The following is a 14,611-nucleotide window of genomic DNA, read 5'->3' as shown; positions in this document are numbered from 1 at the left end:
CCGGAGCTGTGTGGAGTAGTTTGATGATGGATGGATGCACTTTTTTGGGCTTCAAAAACAGGGGCACCATTCACTGCAATTATACAGCTTGGAAGCGCCAGGACAATTTTTAATATAACTCTGACTGGATTCATCTGAAAGAAGAATGTCAGATACGTCTAGGATGTAAATCATGGGGCAATTTTCATTTTTGGGAGAACTATCCCTTTAAAAGAAGAATAAGAAATTATAGGTAACACTTGCTTTTATGGATTATAGGTATTCATAATGTAGGTTGAAATGCATTATATCTTAACGGATAATTGTAACCAAAGTTGAAATACATTATAATATTTGAAAGTTTGTTTGTCATGTGTTTTAATGCATTATACTTTCTAAAGGTGTAACAATGAATAGATAATTATTATAATGTATTATAACTGTGGTTATAATTATTCATGAGATTATACAATGCATTATAAGCTGTATTACAAGGCTTAATTAATGCATTAAAACTACTTTAATAATGCATTATACATAAAGGCTTTAAGTAAAGTGTTACCCAATTATATTTTGCATAAAGACAATGAAGCTTATTTTTAGTGCGATTTAAGTACATTTGTACAACGTAATTATGCTACATTTTAATGAAGGGAGAAAAACAAAAACATTTCCTTCATGAGATTCACCTATAAATCTTTTGGATGGATTGGAGTTATAAAAGTCAACATATTACATCATCAAACTCTTTTTTTTTTTTGGTTCTAAAGTGCAAAAACCTTCTGTTTTCCATGTTATATAAGCTCTTTAAAAATCTGAGCGGAAATACAGTCAAATATGCAATGTTATTTTACATTTGATTACTTTATTCAATTTCTGTACCTAAAAACTGTTAGACCTACCATAAAAAACCTGAAAAGCACTGTTTATTTTATTTGTATCTTTGCTCGGTTGTATTTATTTGTTCTGTTGCATGTAATTAGATTATTTGTTCTTATTTTCTTAATTTTTATTTGACAATATAGTCATTTTTGTTTCTCTAAACATAGCACATACCGAACCGTACCGAAACCGTGATACAAACCTAACCGTGAGTAACTTGAACTGTTCCACCCCTAATATATACACAAATATTGGTGTGTTTGCAAATGTTGTTAGTGATCACTGTGTCATAGCTGCTGTGAGGAATAATAAAAGTCAACGCCTCAAATTCTTTTTACAAGAAACAGAAAACATTTTGTTGAATCATAATTTGTATTTATTTGACTGGAGTCCTATTACTTTAATAAATGATGTTGAGTTAGCATGCAACTTTTTTTATAGTAGTTTTGTGCACCTGGTATATAAGCATGCACCGATGCATAAAATAAGAGTGAAGGCCCAAAATAATCCTTGGTTTACATCGGAGTTGGCTAGGCTGCTGCATGATAGGAATGTAGCTTGGGCCAAAGCCAGAAGCACTAAGGCTGAATCGGACATTTTAGGAAGCTGAGAAATCTCTGTACCTCACAGATAAAAAATGCCAAATCAGATTTCTATTCATTTGAAACGTCTCAAAATGTAAACAATCTGGTTAAGTTTTGGAAAACGGTTAAGTCATTGTCTCAAGAAGATAATATGGAGATTTCTAAAATTATTACTAAAAATGATCATTTGACATCAGAGAAGTCAGTTATTTTGGATAGTTTAAATGAACATTTCATATCTTCAGGTTCTTTACTTGAAGCTCAGTTACTAAATCGTCCTATGACTAATTCTCTTACCATACCTTTAACTGAAGTTCCATGTAAATTAATTACACAAAAATTTGATTATACCCAGTTCTCTGTTTCTGAGGTCCATAAATCTTTGAGTTTTTTGGACCCAAATAAGTCTGCTGGGCCTGATAAGTTGGAACCATTTTATCTAAAGCTAGCAGCTGATTTTATTGCTGAACTGTTGGACTTATTTATTTAATCTTTCTATTTCCCAATGTGAAATCCCAAAGATTTGGAAGTCTGCTTTTGTTTCTCCTCTTTTCAAAGGGGGGACTCATAGCAGTTGAACAATTATAGGTCAATATCTAAACTGTGTGCTTTATCTAAGCTCTTGGAGAAATTATTGAATGAACAATTAAAAACCTTTTTGGAAATAAATAATATTCTTTCTCCTTTCCAATCAGGATTTAGAAAGCAGCATAGTACAGTTAACTGCGGCTATGAAAGTGTTTAGTGACATTATTAATGCCTTAGACTTTAAACAAATTTGTTCAGCTCTTTTTCTTGATTTATCGAAGGCTTTTGACACAGTTGATCATGGCATACTTTTAAAATGACTTTCCATCGTTGGTCTCTCAGAAAATGCTATTAAATGGTTTGCCAACTATCTTTCAGGGAGAACACAGTGTGTGCTTTTAAAAGATTGTACTTCATCTGTTTTGTCAGTTTCCAAAGGTGTCCCTCAGGTGTCTGTTCTGGGACCCATTTTATTTTCCTTGTATATAAATAATATTTGTGATAACATTCCCAATCCTAGGTACCATCTTTATGCAGATGATACTGTTATTTATTGCTACGCTTCATCAGCCTCACAAGCTCTTCATTATTTACAGTCAGCGTTTGATACTGTCCAGTTCCGTTTATGTCAACTTAAGCTGGTTTTAAATACAGATACAACTAGTTTAATGATTTTTGCAAATTCCAAAGTTTTACCAAGTAATCTTCCTGATATTATATCCTTCCAGGGAACAAAAATAGAATGTGTTGTGAAGTACCTGGGCATTCTATTTGATGGTCAATTAACTTTTAAGCTACATATTGACAAATTCATTTCTAAACTTAAGCTTAAATTGGGTTTTTACTATAGAAACAGATCTTTATTTTCCTTTAGTGCAAGAAAATATTTAATATCTGCAACCTGTTGGACTATGGTGCTCTACTTTATATGAAAGCCCCGGGACATTAACTAAAAAAAAAAAACAAAACTTGATACTGTTTTTCATAGCGCCTTATGTTTTATTACTGGTTGTAGCTATCAAACAGATCACTGCACTTTATATGAGAAGGTTACCATCTAATTATAGGCCAATATCTAAACTGTGTGCTTTATCTAAGCTCTTGGAGAAATTATTGAATGAACAATTAAAAACCTTTTTGGAAATAAATAATATTCTTTCTCCTTTCCAATCAGGATTTAGAAAGCAGCATAGTACAGTTAACTGCGGCTATGAAAGTGTTTAGTGACATTATTAATGCCTTAGACTTTAAACAAATTTGTTCAGCTGTTTTTCTTGATTTATCGAAGGCTTTTGACACAGTTGATCATGGCATACTTTTAAAATGACTTTCCATCGTTGGTCTCTCAGAAAATGCTATTAAATGGTTTGCCAACTATCTTTCAGGGAGAACACAGTGTGTGCTTTTAAAAGATTGTACTTCATCTGTTTTGTCAGTTTCCAAAGGTGTCCCTCAGGTGTCTGTTCTGGGACCCATTTTATTTTCCTTGTATATAAATAATATTTGTGATAACATTCCCAATCCTAGGTACCATCTTTATGCAGATGATACTGTTATTTATTGCTACGCTTCATCAGCCTCACAAGCTCTTCATTATTTACAGTCAGCGTTTGATACTGTCCAGTTCCGTTTATGTCAACTTAAGCTGGTTTTAAATACAGATACAACTAGTTTAATGATTTTTGCAAATTCCAAAGTTTTACCAAGTAATCTTCCTGATATTATATCCTTCCAGGGAACAAAAATAGAATGTGTTGTGAAGTACCTGGGCATTCTATTTGATGGTCAATTAACTTTTAAGCTACATATTGACAAATTCATTTCTAAACTTAAGCTTAAATTGGGTTTTTACTATAGAAACAGATCTTTATTTTCCTTTAGTGCAAGAAAATATTTAATATCTGCAACCTGTTGGACTATGGTGCTCTACTTTATATGAAAGCCCCGGGACATTAACTAAAAAAAAAAAAAAAAACTTGATACTGTTTTTCATAGCGCCTTATGTTTTATTACTGGTTGTAGCTATCAAACAGATCACTGCACTTTATATGAGAAGGTTACCATCTTTGTATACTTGAAGAAGTTTTAATTGGTATTGTTTCATTTATAACTCTATTTGTGGTTTAACTCCATCTTACTTATCTCTAACATTTTCCAATACAAACGTGAGCTATAAACTTCGCTCAAATTATCTGTTATATATGACCCTGGACCACAAAACCAGTCTTAAGTCGCTTGGGTATATTTTTAGCAATAGCCAAAAAAACATCAAAATTATCGATTTTTCTTTTATGCCAAAAATCATTAGTATATTAATTAAAGATCATGTTCCATGAAGATATTTTGTAAATTTCCTACCGTAAATATATCAAAACTTTTGAACTTTTGATTAGTAATATGCATTGCTAAGAACTTCATTTGGACAACTTTAAAGGTGATTTTCTCAGTATTTGGATTGTTTTGCACTCTCAGATTCCTAATCTAGACAACTATTTTCAAATAGTTGTATCTCAGCCAAATATTGTCCTATCATAACAATACCATACCAACAACCATACATCAATGGAAAGCTTATTTATTCAGCTTTCAGATGATGTATAAATCTCAATTTCAAGAAATTGACCCTTATGACTGGTTTTGTGTTCCAGGGTCACATATTTTAAAGTTCCTCGGGTTTGAACAGAGCTAGGAAAAAAGGATATTTGGATATAATGCGTCCGTCATTAAATGAGTTTAAGCTACTTTTAACAAATTATGTGTTTTATCCTCTGGTAAACAGTTGTTGTGATCTTTGATTTGTGTTTTTGATGTAAACTTATATTTCTGTTACTTGTTGCTATATGAATGAAACACAACACATACCATAAGCCACTGGGGTGAGTTTCAGGACGACATGGAGGGGGCACTTCAGATATGGCAAATCATCTGTGCAATAGAAGCACACCAAAATATGAGAAGATCTGCAGACATTATGAACACAAATTTGAGTCAAAGAGGTTGTGCATAGAAGAACTTTGCCCAGGAATATCAACAGCTTCTTCAAATAAAGTTTGTTAGAGGATCACTTCTTTGAATACTTATTACCTGAACACCAGCCTTCAGAAACCTACATACTCGTGTCTCACATTATCTCATTATAGCCATCAGTAAGTCACAAGAGGCCTGATATGATTTGAGTGTGTGTGTGTGTTTGTGACGCACCAGCGCTCTTGTCCAGGAAGTAGGCGAGGAGGCAACGCATGACAGCCTGGTGGCAGATGACCAGCACATTGCCTTGTCTCTCCAGCTCCATGATTACTGGCTCCAACCGCTGCACCAGGTCCTGATAGGACTACGGCAAGAGAAGTAGGACAAAACTCACTGCTAGATTTGAATTTTTTATTTTTTTTTGAAGAAATTAATACTTTTATTAAGCAAGGATGCATTAAATTGATAAAAAAGCGACAGTAAAGACATTTATACATTTACAAAAGATTTCTATTTCAAATAAATGCTGTTCTTTTGAACTTTCTATTCAACAAAGTATCCTGAAAAAAATGTATCAGCACCAAAATATGAAGCAGTACAACTGTTTTTAACATTGATAATAATCAGAAATATTTTTTGAGCAGCAAAACAGCATATTAGAATGATTTCTGAAGATCATGTGACACTGAAGACTGGAGTAATGATGCTGAAAATTCAGCTTTGATCACAGAAATAAATTACAGTTTACAATATATTCAAATAGAAAACATCTATTTTAAATTGTAATAATATTTCACAATATTACTGTTTTTACTGTATTTTTTTATTAAATAAATGCAGCCTTGGTGAGCAAAAGAGATTTCTTTCAGAAAGTGGGAGTGAATTCTTTTGAGTCAATTCTTTTCAGTGAATGAATAGTTCATTAGTCAATCGGTCTAAATCTGAATCATAAAAAAAAAGCAACTGAAAAAGTCATGAAGAGTTATTGTTAAAATGTGGGAACTCTAAATGGCACATCAGGTGTCATAATGGTCCGTACCTCTCCTCCTGGGTATCTGTAATGGTATTTGTCCTGGTCTCTGAGAAAATATTCATCCGGGTGTGTTTCTTTAATCTTTTCATATGTCATTTCCTCACAGATGCCCTGATACAAAACAAACACACATAAAAAATAACAATGCACAAACAGCACAAATGCTTCTCAGTCAATTCAGATGTTTTGCAATAATGTGATTTAGTTTTTTTCTGTTTGCAATATAAGGATTAGTTCACCCAAAAATAAAAATTTGCTGATATTTTACTCATTTTCAGCAGGCCAAGACGTAGATGAGTTTGTTTCTTCATCAGATTTGGAGAAATGTAGCATTGCATCAGTGTCTCAGCAATGGATGCTCTGCAGTGAATGGGTGCCGTCAGAATGAGAGTCCAAACAGCTGATAAAAACATCACAATAATCCACAAGTAATCCACACCACTCCAGTCCATCAGTTAATGTCTTGTGAAGTGAAAAGCTGCGTGGTTGTAAGTAACAAATCCATCATTAAGGTGTTTTAACTTCAAACCATCACTTCTGGCCAAAATACGAGTCCATAATCCATAATAACACTTCTTACAGTAAAAAAAAAGTCCATCTCCTGTTGTCTCTCAGATCAAAATCCACCCACATATTTGTTCAGATCTGTTTTGGACTGCTTTGGCTTGTAAACGGTGCTTGATCTGTGCAGATTTATTTGATTCAGACGAGACGACTTTTTCACTGGACAAAGCAATATTATGGACTCATATTTTAGCTGGAAGCAACAATTTGAAGTTAAAAATGTCTTGATGATGGATTTGTTTCTTACAAACACGCAGCTTTTCACTTCATAAGATGTTAACTGATGGACTGGAGTGGTGTGGATTATTGTGATGTTTTTAATCAGCTGTTTGGACTCTCATTCTGACGGCACCCATTCACTGCAGAGCATCCATTGCTGAGACAGTGATGCAATGCTACATTTCTCCAAATCTGATGAAGAAACAAACTCCTCTACGTCTTGAGCAAATTTAGATTTCTGGGTGAACTATTCTTTTTAAAGCATTAAACATCTACCTTATTTCCCACTGATGTGGAAGCAGACTTTTATTGCACTCATGGCAAAGTTTTCCCAATGATATAGCTGAATTCATTTTGGTGTGGTAAACGAGTTAAATATGATACACCTCCATTAAACATCTGACTCAAATTGACTAATTGCCTGTTAACAGAAAACACCTCTGTTTTATCACGATAAGTAATGAAAAACAGTGTTCAGTGCCCAGTGCTCATATGAAAACCAGAAGCTGCTGCTGTAATAAAAACAGCGGCAGGAAACTCACGGCGTCGATCTCGTTGAGGATTTTCCACTGCTCGTACGGGACGCCCAGCTCCTCGGCCGTCTGGATGGTGCGTCTGAGCTGACTGGTCCACACCTTCAGGTCTGGGATCTTCTGGTTTTCCAGGAACCCACGCAGGGCTTTAGAAAACTAACACAGAGCGGGAAAGACGTTAACAAGCCCTTTAAACATTTCTCACCCACTTGTGGTAAAGGACTGACCCAGAGCATGCTGGGAATCAACACAGGGTGACCATGAAAGCGGTTTCACATGTGCACCAGTAATAAAAAAAAACATGATTAACAAATGAACTACATACAAACAACTCTCAATTTTGATACATAACAAAACAAACATACTTTAAAGCACGGTTATTACAGTTAACTAAAACTAAAACCACTCATTTTTTTTAATGAATGAATGAATGGATAAAATAAATAAATACAATTATAGTAAAAGATAATATTAAAAACATACTTATTTTGTTTCAGTTGCCAAGGCAACATTTTTTATTTTCATTCAGTTTAACTTACTAAAACTAAATGAACTTAAACAAACAAACAAACAAAAAGTATAATAATATTATAATTGTTATTGTAATAATAATAAAAAAACAATAAAAACTTTATATACTTAAAGAAAACTAGTAAAAATGACAAAAGCACACAACAAAATTACTAAAACGTCAACTAAAATTAAAGTGAAAACAAAAAACATAAAAATAAAACCTAATTCAAAATATTAACAAACACTATAACACAGCCCCACATTATAAAAAAATCTTCTGATTTGCAAAATGATACCGAGTTTAAAACAGACACGGAACCATCCTAGCCAATGCCAACATCATGATTATGAGTACGTAAACTGTACACGGCTGTAACAGATTTGCATTCATTCATGAATTAAATATGCTGTCTTACCAGTTTGAGATAAAAAAATAAAAAAATTCTGCTGATTTGCAAAAGGCCTAATATTACTTAACTTTATGATGCAAAGTTCGAAAAATAAGAATGGAGATTTTTTTTTCAAACGATATATATATATGTATCAGCTTTAATGCACTTATCAAAATAACAAGCAGTCAAATGTCAAAAGTTTCCATTTGAATGACAAATAGAAGTAATCAAAATGCATAATTCAACTTAGTGAAAAAAAGTGGAAATAATGTTTTCAGAATAACTCATACATGTGAAAATGGGCTTAGAATTGAACAAATAGTCGTAATATGACTCAGACGAAGACAGGAATCATGTGTTTGTGGCAGTTTTTTTTTTGCTGATTAAGTTTAATAAAATACTTCTTCACCTTACAAATGGTTGTCGAAAGCAAAAATGCTACAAAATGCATCATATGTTGTGAGAAAGTGTGACGTGCTTGAGCAAAACAGCCAGTATTTCTGGAATCAGCACCTCAAAAGGAGTAAGAAAGAAGTATTGGATTTCATTCAGCAAATGCAGGGCGGCGTTACAGTACATCAATGATCCTGAAATAAGACTGTTTTAAAGGAGCCATATTCTGCTCATCCATCCATGAACTGTACCTCTTTTCCTCTGCTGGAGAGCTCGGAGTCTCCTCCGATGCAGCCCTGGACGTTGTGCTGGCTCTCGCCGTGGCGGCAGAGGTAGATGGAGTGTTTCTGAACATGAATATTCATGAGGTAGTAAACGATCTTGCTCTGGATGTAATCCTGAACGTGGTTCACCAGGAAACGCTGGCCGACGTTAATCACCTGGATGAAGGACAGGTCCCTGAAAGAGCCCGAAAAAGAGACTATTGTGCTCTTGAGTACAGAACAATTAACAGGTGACTGTTCTTGCATTTAATTGTGTAAGACATATGCCGAAAAATAATTAATCACCATCATATAATCGTAAGATCAACTTGTACCTCATTAACTACAACAATGCCTTCCCTTGTTTAAATAGCATTCATGTTTGAGCAAATCTATACACTACAAAAAAACAAAAAAAAAAGTTGAAAACTCGATTTGTTTTTCAGTAAATGACTCTTCAAAAAAATAGAATAAAAAAAAATAGGTGGTAATACTATAGATTTATTCATTTGTAACTTAAGTCAAGCATAAAACTTTCAGCCAAGTGTTTAAATGTAAAAATGCTAGACTTTGTAAATAGTATATGCTATAATAAAGTAAGTGGTATAATGCTAGAATTAAATTATTTGTTTTATAATTTATATCTGTAAATTTGGTGTCAAAATTAATACCTTGATTAACAGTGCTGTTATCATTCACTAAAAGTATTACAAAACATTTTTGCTAATTAAAATAAAATTGAAATTAAAGTAAAATACAAATAATAGACGGAAAAAACTTAAACAAACAAAAATTTGAAATGTTGCCTTGGCGTACAACTAAAAATACGTTTAAGTTGAAGTACTACAATAAATGAATTAAAATAGTAATATTAACTAATAAAAATGACAAAAACATTAACAAATTAGAAATGCTGCTTTAGCAACTAACTGAAAAAAATATAAGTTGAAGTACTAAAATTACGAAAACTAAAACATACTTAAATGAAATATAAATATTTAAAAACTACGAAAAAATACAAAAACAGAACAAATTTACTAACAGAACATTTAAAATTAATTACTTTTTTTCTTTCTTTTTTTACCAGTTTTCAAAATATAATAATAAATACTATAATAATACATGAATAAAAAAATCTAACTAAACTAACACTGTTGATTAAAACAAGAGTTAAATCTAAATAAACTTCAGGAACAACATACTGTGAGTTTTCCACTTATTTCTGTATATTTAAATATAGTGTACTGTAATGTTGTTTCCCTTTTTGGAGCTCATGTTTGTAAAGTGTATAATACATTCATTTAAAATGTATATATATATATATATATATAAATTAAAATTTTTGCTAATTAAAATAAAATTGAAATTAAAGTAAAATACAAATAATAGACGGAAAAAACTTAAACAAACAAAAATTTGAAATGTTGCCTTGGCGTACAACTAAAAATACGTTTAAGTTGAAGTACTACAATAAATGAATTAAAATAGTAATATTAACTAATAAAAATGACAAAAACATTAACAAATTAGAAATGCTGCTTTAGCAACTAACTGAAAAAAATATAAGTTGAAGTACTAAAATTACGAAAACTAAAACATACTTAAATGAAATATAAATATTTAAAAAATACGAAAAAATACAAAAACAGAACAAATTTACTAACAGAACATTTAAAATTTACTTTTTTTTAACCAGTTTTCAAAATATAATAATAAATACTATAATAATACATGAATAAAAAATCAAACTAAACTAACACTGTTGATTAAAACAAGAGTTAAATCTAAATAAATTTCAGGAACAACATACTGTGAGTTTTCCACTTATTTCTGTATATTTAAATATAGTGTACTGTAATGTTGTTTCCCTTTTTGGAGCTCATGTTTGTAAAGTGTATAATACATTCATTTAAAATGTATATATATATATATATATATAAATTCCTGTAGGTTGTAAGTGGACATTAGCAGTTTTCTGAATGATGCATGAGCACTTTCACAGCAGAGTATCACAGCTAATGGAAGAAGTCTGAAGGCAGCTGTGTCTGGATCCACTACAATGGGTCAAATTTTCCAAGCAAGATTACTCCATGATCAGAGCCAAACGCTACGCCTGAGGAATCTCACAAATCCGTTGCACTGTCCAAACCATCCTTATAGGTTTTTCAGAGATGCTAGGTTAATATTTGAACATCCACATAATTTTAACATTAACTCAATCAATTAGAAGGCATTTAGAGGCACTGATGATATATTATTATCACCAAACAAAACCACTTGCCAACAAATTAACAAAACTAATTCAGTACTGTACTGCTCTCTGCTGGAGACTCAATGACATAACCACAGAAAAGCTAAAGATGGTGTTCGGCGGACATTGAATATTATCATTATAGTTTCCCAAAAAATGCAAAATATTAAAAAAAGTAATAATTTCATTTTTTATCAAAAAACAAGAAAAAGAAAAAAAAATTTGCCCAAAGGAAAATCTTGCCAAATGTCTCCTCAGAGATGACGTTTTGGAAAAATAATAAATGGAAAGACACTTTTAAAATGAAAATAAAATCATACTTGTCATGGTCATCGGGGTCTAGCGGCTGATAAGTGACTTTATAGCACTCGATTCTCTTCAGGAAATCCTCCATCACACTCTCTCGGTCTCTCTCAGGATAATCAGGACTGGAAACCTTCACATCCAAAGTTAATTTCTGAGGAAAAATTAATAAGGTCGTGTGGCAAAAAAATATTTGTTCCTGTTTGATACTGTGACTTGACTTGACTTGATCCTTAGCAGGACTCGACTTGACTTGCTTGAGGTGAGCCACTGACTTGACTTGACTTGCTTGATTTGTTTGTACTGTGACTTGAGACTTGCTTGAGACTTGATGGTAGGGACTTGAGACTTGCTTGAGACTTGAACATGTGTGACTTGCCCCCACCTCTGATAAATATTAATGGTGACACTCACCAGTATGTTGGCAGCAATGACTTCTGGGTCGTCACAAAGTGACTCCACAAAAAACACCTGGAAACAAAACCAAATATAATCCCATCAAAGCCTGCAAGAACGTTTCTATTCAGGTTTATAAAGAGCAAAGCAGGCTGACGGAGGAGCTTTACTGATCTCTGGATGCTCTGAACATGAAGAGGTGCTACTATTTCAATAAGCGACTGATATTCACACATCCTCTGACCTTATATGCGTTTTCCTTCGCAAAACTCAGGATGAGGTTCCTTCTCTCTCTGGTTGTGTTTGTGGCATCAAAAACCTGCCAGAGACAAATGATCACTTCACACAATGATCTTGAAGAGAAACAAATTAGAAAATATCTCATCAAATATAATACAAATATTATAATAATTGGCTTACGTCACAAGTGCAGTTAGGTAACATAGAAGCAATTAAAATTAATATAATAGAAGCAATTAATATTTTTAATTGATTGGAATGACATTGATTTATTTTATGCTCTTTTTGACTGGTATAGAAACTGGTATAGCAAATATTTATGAAATGAAGGTATGGATTTGAGTTTTTCTAATGACAATGTGATATGATGAAGTGTTTAAACAGCATCTGGGGCAGTGATATTTTACTTTTATTTATATATCATTATAGTATTCATTAATCATTTGAATTAGCTTTTTAATATTTCATATTTATTTATTTTTTCATATTTAATCATTTTCTCATATCACATTTTAATACTATTAGTTTTTTATATTTCTATTTAGCTTTAATTTATTTTTATTTCAGTTTTTAGTAGTTTAAGTCATTTTTGTATTTCAGCTTGTATTTTCAACACAGCATTTTAATTATCCGATTGCTATTTTTACTATTTCTTTCAATATTTCCATTTAGCTTTATATTTATTTGTAGTAATTTTACTATGTGCTTTTGTTATTTGATTATTTTTTGTAAATATTTCTATTTATCTTTAATTTCTTTTCATTTCAGTTTATAGTAGTTTCAATCATTTTAGTACTTAAACTTATTTTAGTTAGTTGCCAACACAGAATTTTTATTTTAGTTTAAGTTGTATTCATTTTATTATGTGCTTTGTCATTTTTACAATTTTTTTTTATAATTAGCTTTCATTTATTTTTATTTGTAGTAATTTTATGTACTTGTCATTTTATTATTTTTCAAAAAGAAAAAATCTATTTAGCTTTCATTTATTTTTATTAAGTTGTTTTAGTAATTTTAATACTTAAACATATTTCAGTTAGTTGCCAACACAGCATTTTAATAGTAAAGTTGTAGTAATTTTATTGTGCTTAATATTTCTTCCCATATTTATATTTAGCTTTCATTTATTTTAATTTGCAGTCATTTTATTATGTGTTTTTGTAATTTTATTATTTCTGTTTAGCATTAATTTACTTTTATTTCAGTTTTATTTTTCATTTCATCAGTAGTTTAGTTCAGTTAGTTACCAAAGCAGCATTCCTAATTCTATATTTTTCATCCAATTTTATATTTTATTACAGCTTTATTTCTATAAAAAAAATATTTTTACATTTTTTAGTCTGTAGATTACAATAACACCACAAATAACACAAAACACTCCGTCACACAAGTGATTAATATTTGAGCTAATAAATGGAGAAATTCTAGTTTCAGTATGTGAAGTCCAAAAATAAACGTGTCCAAAGAGCAGAACTTACAGCGATCTGCCCTCCCTCCTCATTCAGATAAGATTTCACATCCTGTAGAGCCACGATGGCACACTGTCTGAGAGAAACAACAGACAAGAACCAGACCACAATCACATTAAACTCAACAGTTCCTGACTCGATTCATCAGCACTCGTCTGAGGAACCACTGTGTGTCAAATCACAACCATTTAAAAGATCTTTATTCTTGCTCTTTGGAAACATAGTTTGATGTGAATATTACATTACAGTATGTCACACAGTGCAACTTCCTGCAAAACTTCCTCCTGACTGAAACGGATTCAGGCGAGTCATTCTGCTGTAGAAACATCCTCTTGTGTCGGAGGTATTTGTGTACTGTAGGTGTAATGTATGTGGATACTCACTTCCTGATTTTCATGGCATCTTCATTGTCATGACGGAAGAAGTCGAAAGACTTGTACGACTGTACCGCCTCACGTCTATAAACGCCCAGGTTAAAAACTGACAGAAACACACAACTGTTACCAACATACGCAGGGAAAGCAACAGAGTGAAGCTAGTATAATATTTCATAGATACAGTACCAATACTAGAAAGGTACGAAGGCCAGAAAGTTATAAACTCAAGTTTACATCTTGCAATTCTGTTTTTTTTTTTTGTTTTTTTTTTTACTTCTCAGAATTGCAAGTTATAAGTCTGTAAGATTGCTAGTTTACATCTTGCAATTCTGTTTTGTTTCTGTGACGGAATAAAAAAATAAAAAAGGTAATTGCGACTTTTTAATCTCACAATTCTTACTTTTTCATGCAATTGCAATTTTCGCGATTCTGTTTTTTTTACACCATGAAATAAAAATTAACACCAATTTATTAAAAGTTTAACAAAAATTACATGTTTGGGGCCCTATGAAATGTTTTATTTTTTCCAACCTTATGTTTTGTTACCAAATTCTGTTTTAGCATGTCTAATTATTTGAAAGCATAAAAGCAAGTTTCATTTATTCTTACAATAGCCTTATGATTTTTGCTCAGAAATTATGTGTTGTGTATTTACATTTTTAAGGCATAAAACATTCATTTAATCTATCTTTTAAGTAATGAAAATTAAACAAATTTTATTTTTT

At 31.8% G+C, this 14,611-nt stretch overlaps 1 protein-coding gene across 1 annotated transcript in view; it reads right to left on the bottom strand.

The window, feature by feature from the left end:
- LOC107737054 (6-phosphofructo-2-kinase/fructose-2,6-bisphosphatase 2-like) overlaps positions 1 to 14,611 on the bottom strand; it is a 22,382-nt gene that overhangs the window by 4,895 nt on the left and 2,876 nt on the right. Inside the window, exons 2-11 of the mRNA XM_016548458.1 lie at positions 13,893 to 14,044; positions 13,519 to 13,585; positions 12,045 to 12,119; positions 11,819 to 11,875; positions 11,422 to 11,546; positions 8,839 to 9,046; positions 7,299 to 7,445; positions 5,980 to 6,084; positions 5,175 to 5,304; positions 4,836 to 4,898 (exon numbers count right to left, since the gene is read on the bottom strand). Coding sequence (XP_016403944.1) covers positions 4,836 to 4,898; positions 5,175 to 5,304; positions 5,980 to 6,084; positions 7,299 to 7,445; positions 8,839 to 9,046; positions 11,422 to 11,546; positions 11,819 to 11,875; positions 12,045 to 12,119; positions 13,519 to 13,585; positions 13,893 to 14,044 — 1,129 coding nt within the window. The remainder of the gene's footprint in view (positions 1 to 4,835; positions 4,899 to 5,174; positions 5,305 to 5,979; positions 6,085 to 7,298; positions 7,446 to 8,838; positions 9,047 to 11,421; positions 11,547 to 11,818; positions 11,876 to 12,044; positions 12,120 to 13,518; positions 13,586 to 13,892; positions 14,045 to 14,611) is intronic.

This window comes from Sinocyclocheilus rhinocerous, unplaced genomic scaffold (assembly GCF_001515625.1).
Source record: "Sinocyclocheilus rhinocerous isolate Xijiao unplaced genomic scaffold, SAMN03320098_v1.1 scaffold464, whole genome shotgun sequence".
NCBI lineage: Eukaryota > Metazoa > Chordata > Actinopteri > Cypriniformes > Cyprinidae > Sinocyclocheilus > Sinocyclocheilus rhinocerous.
Note: the sequence above shows the minus strand (reverse complement) of the source record. Positions and strands in the feature narration are given on the sequence as shown.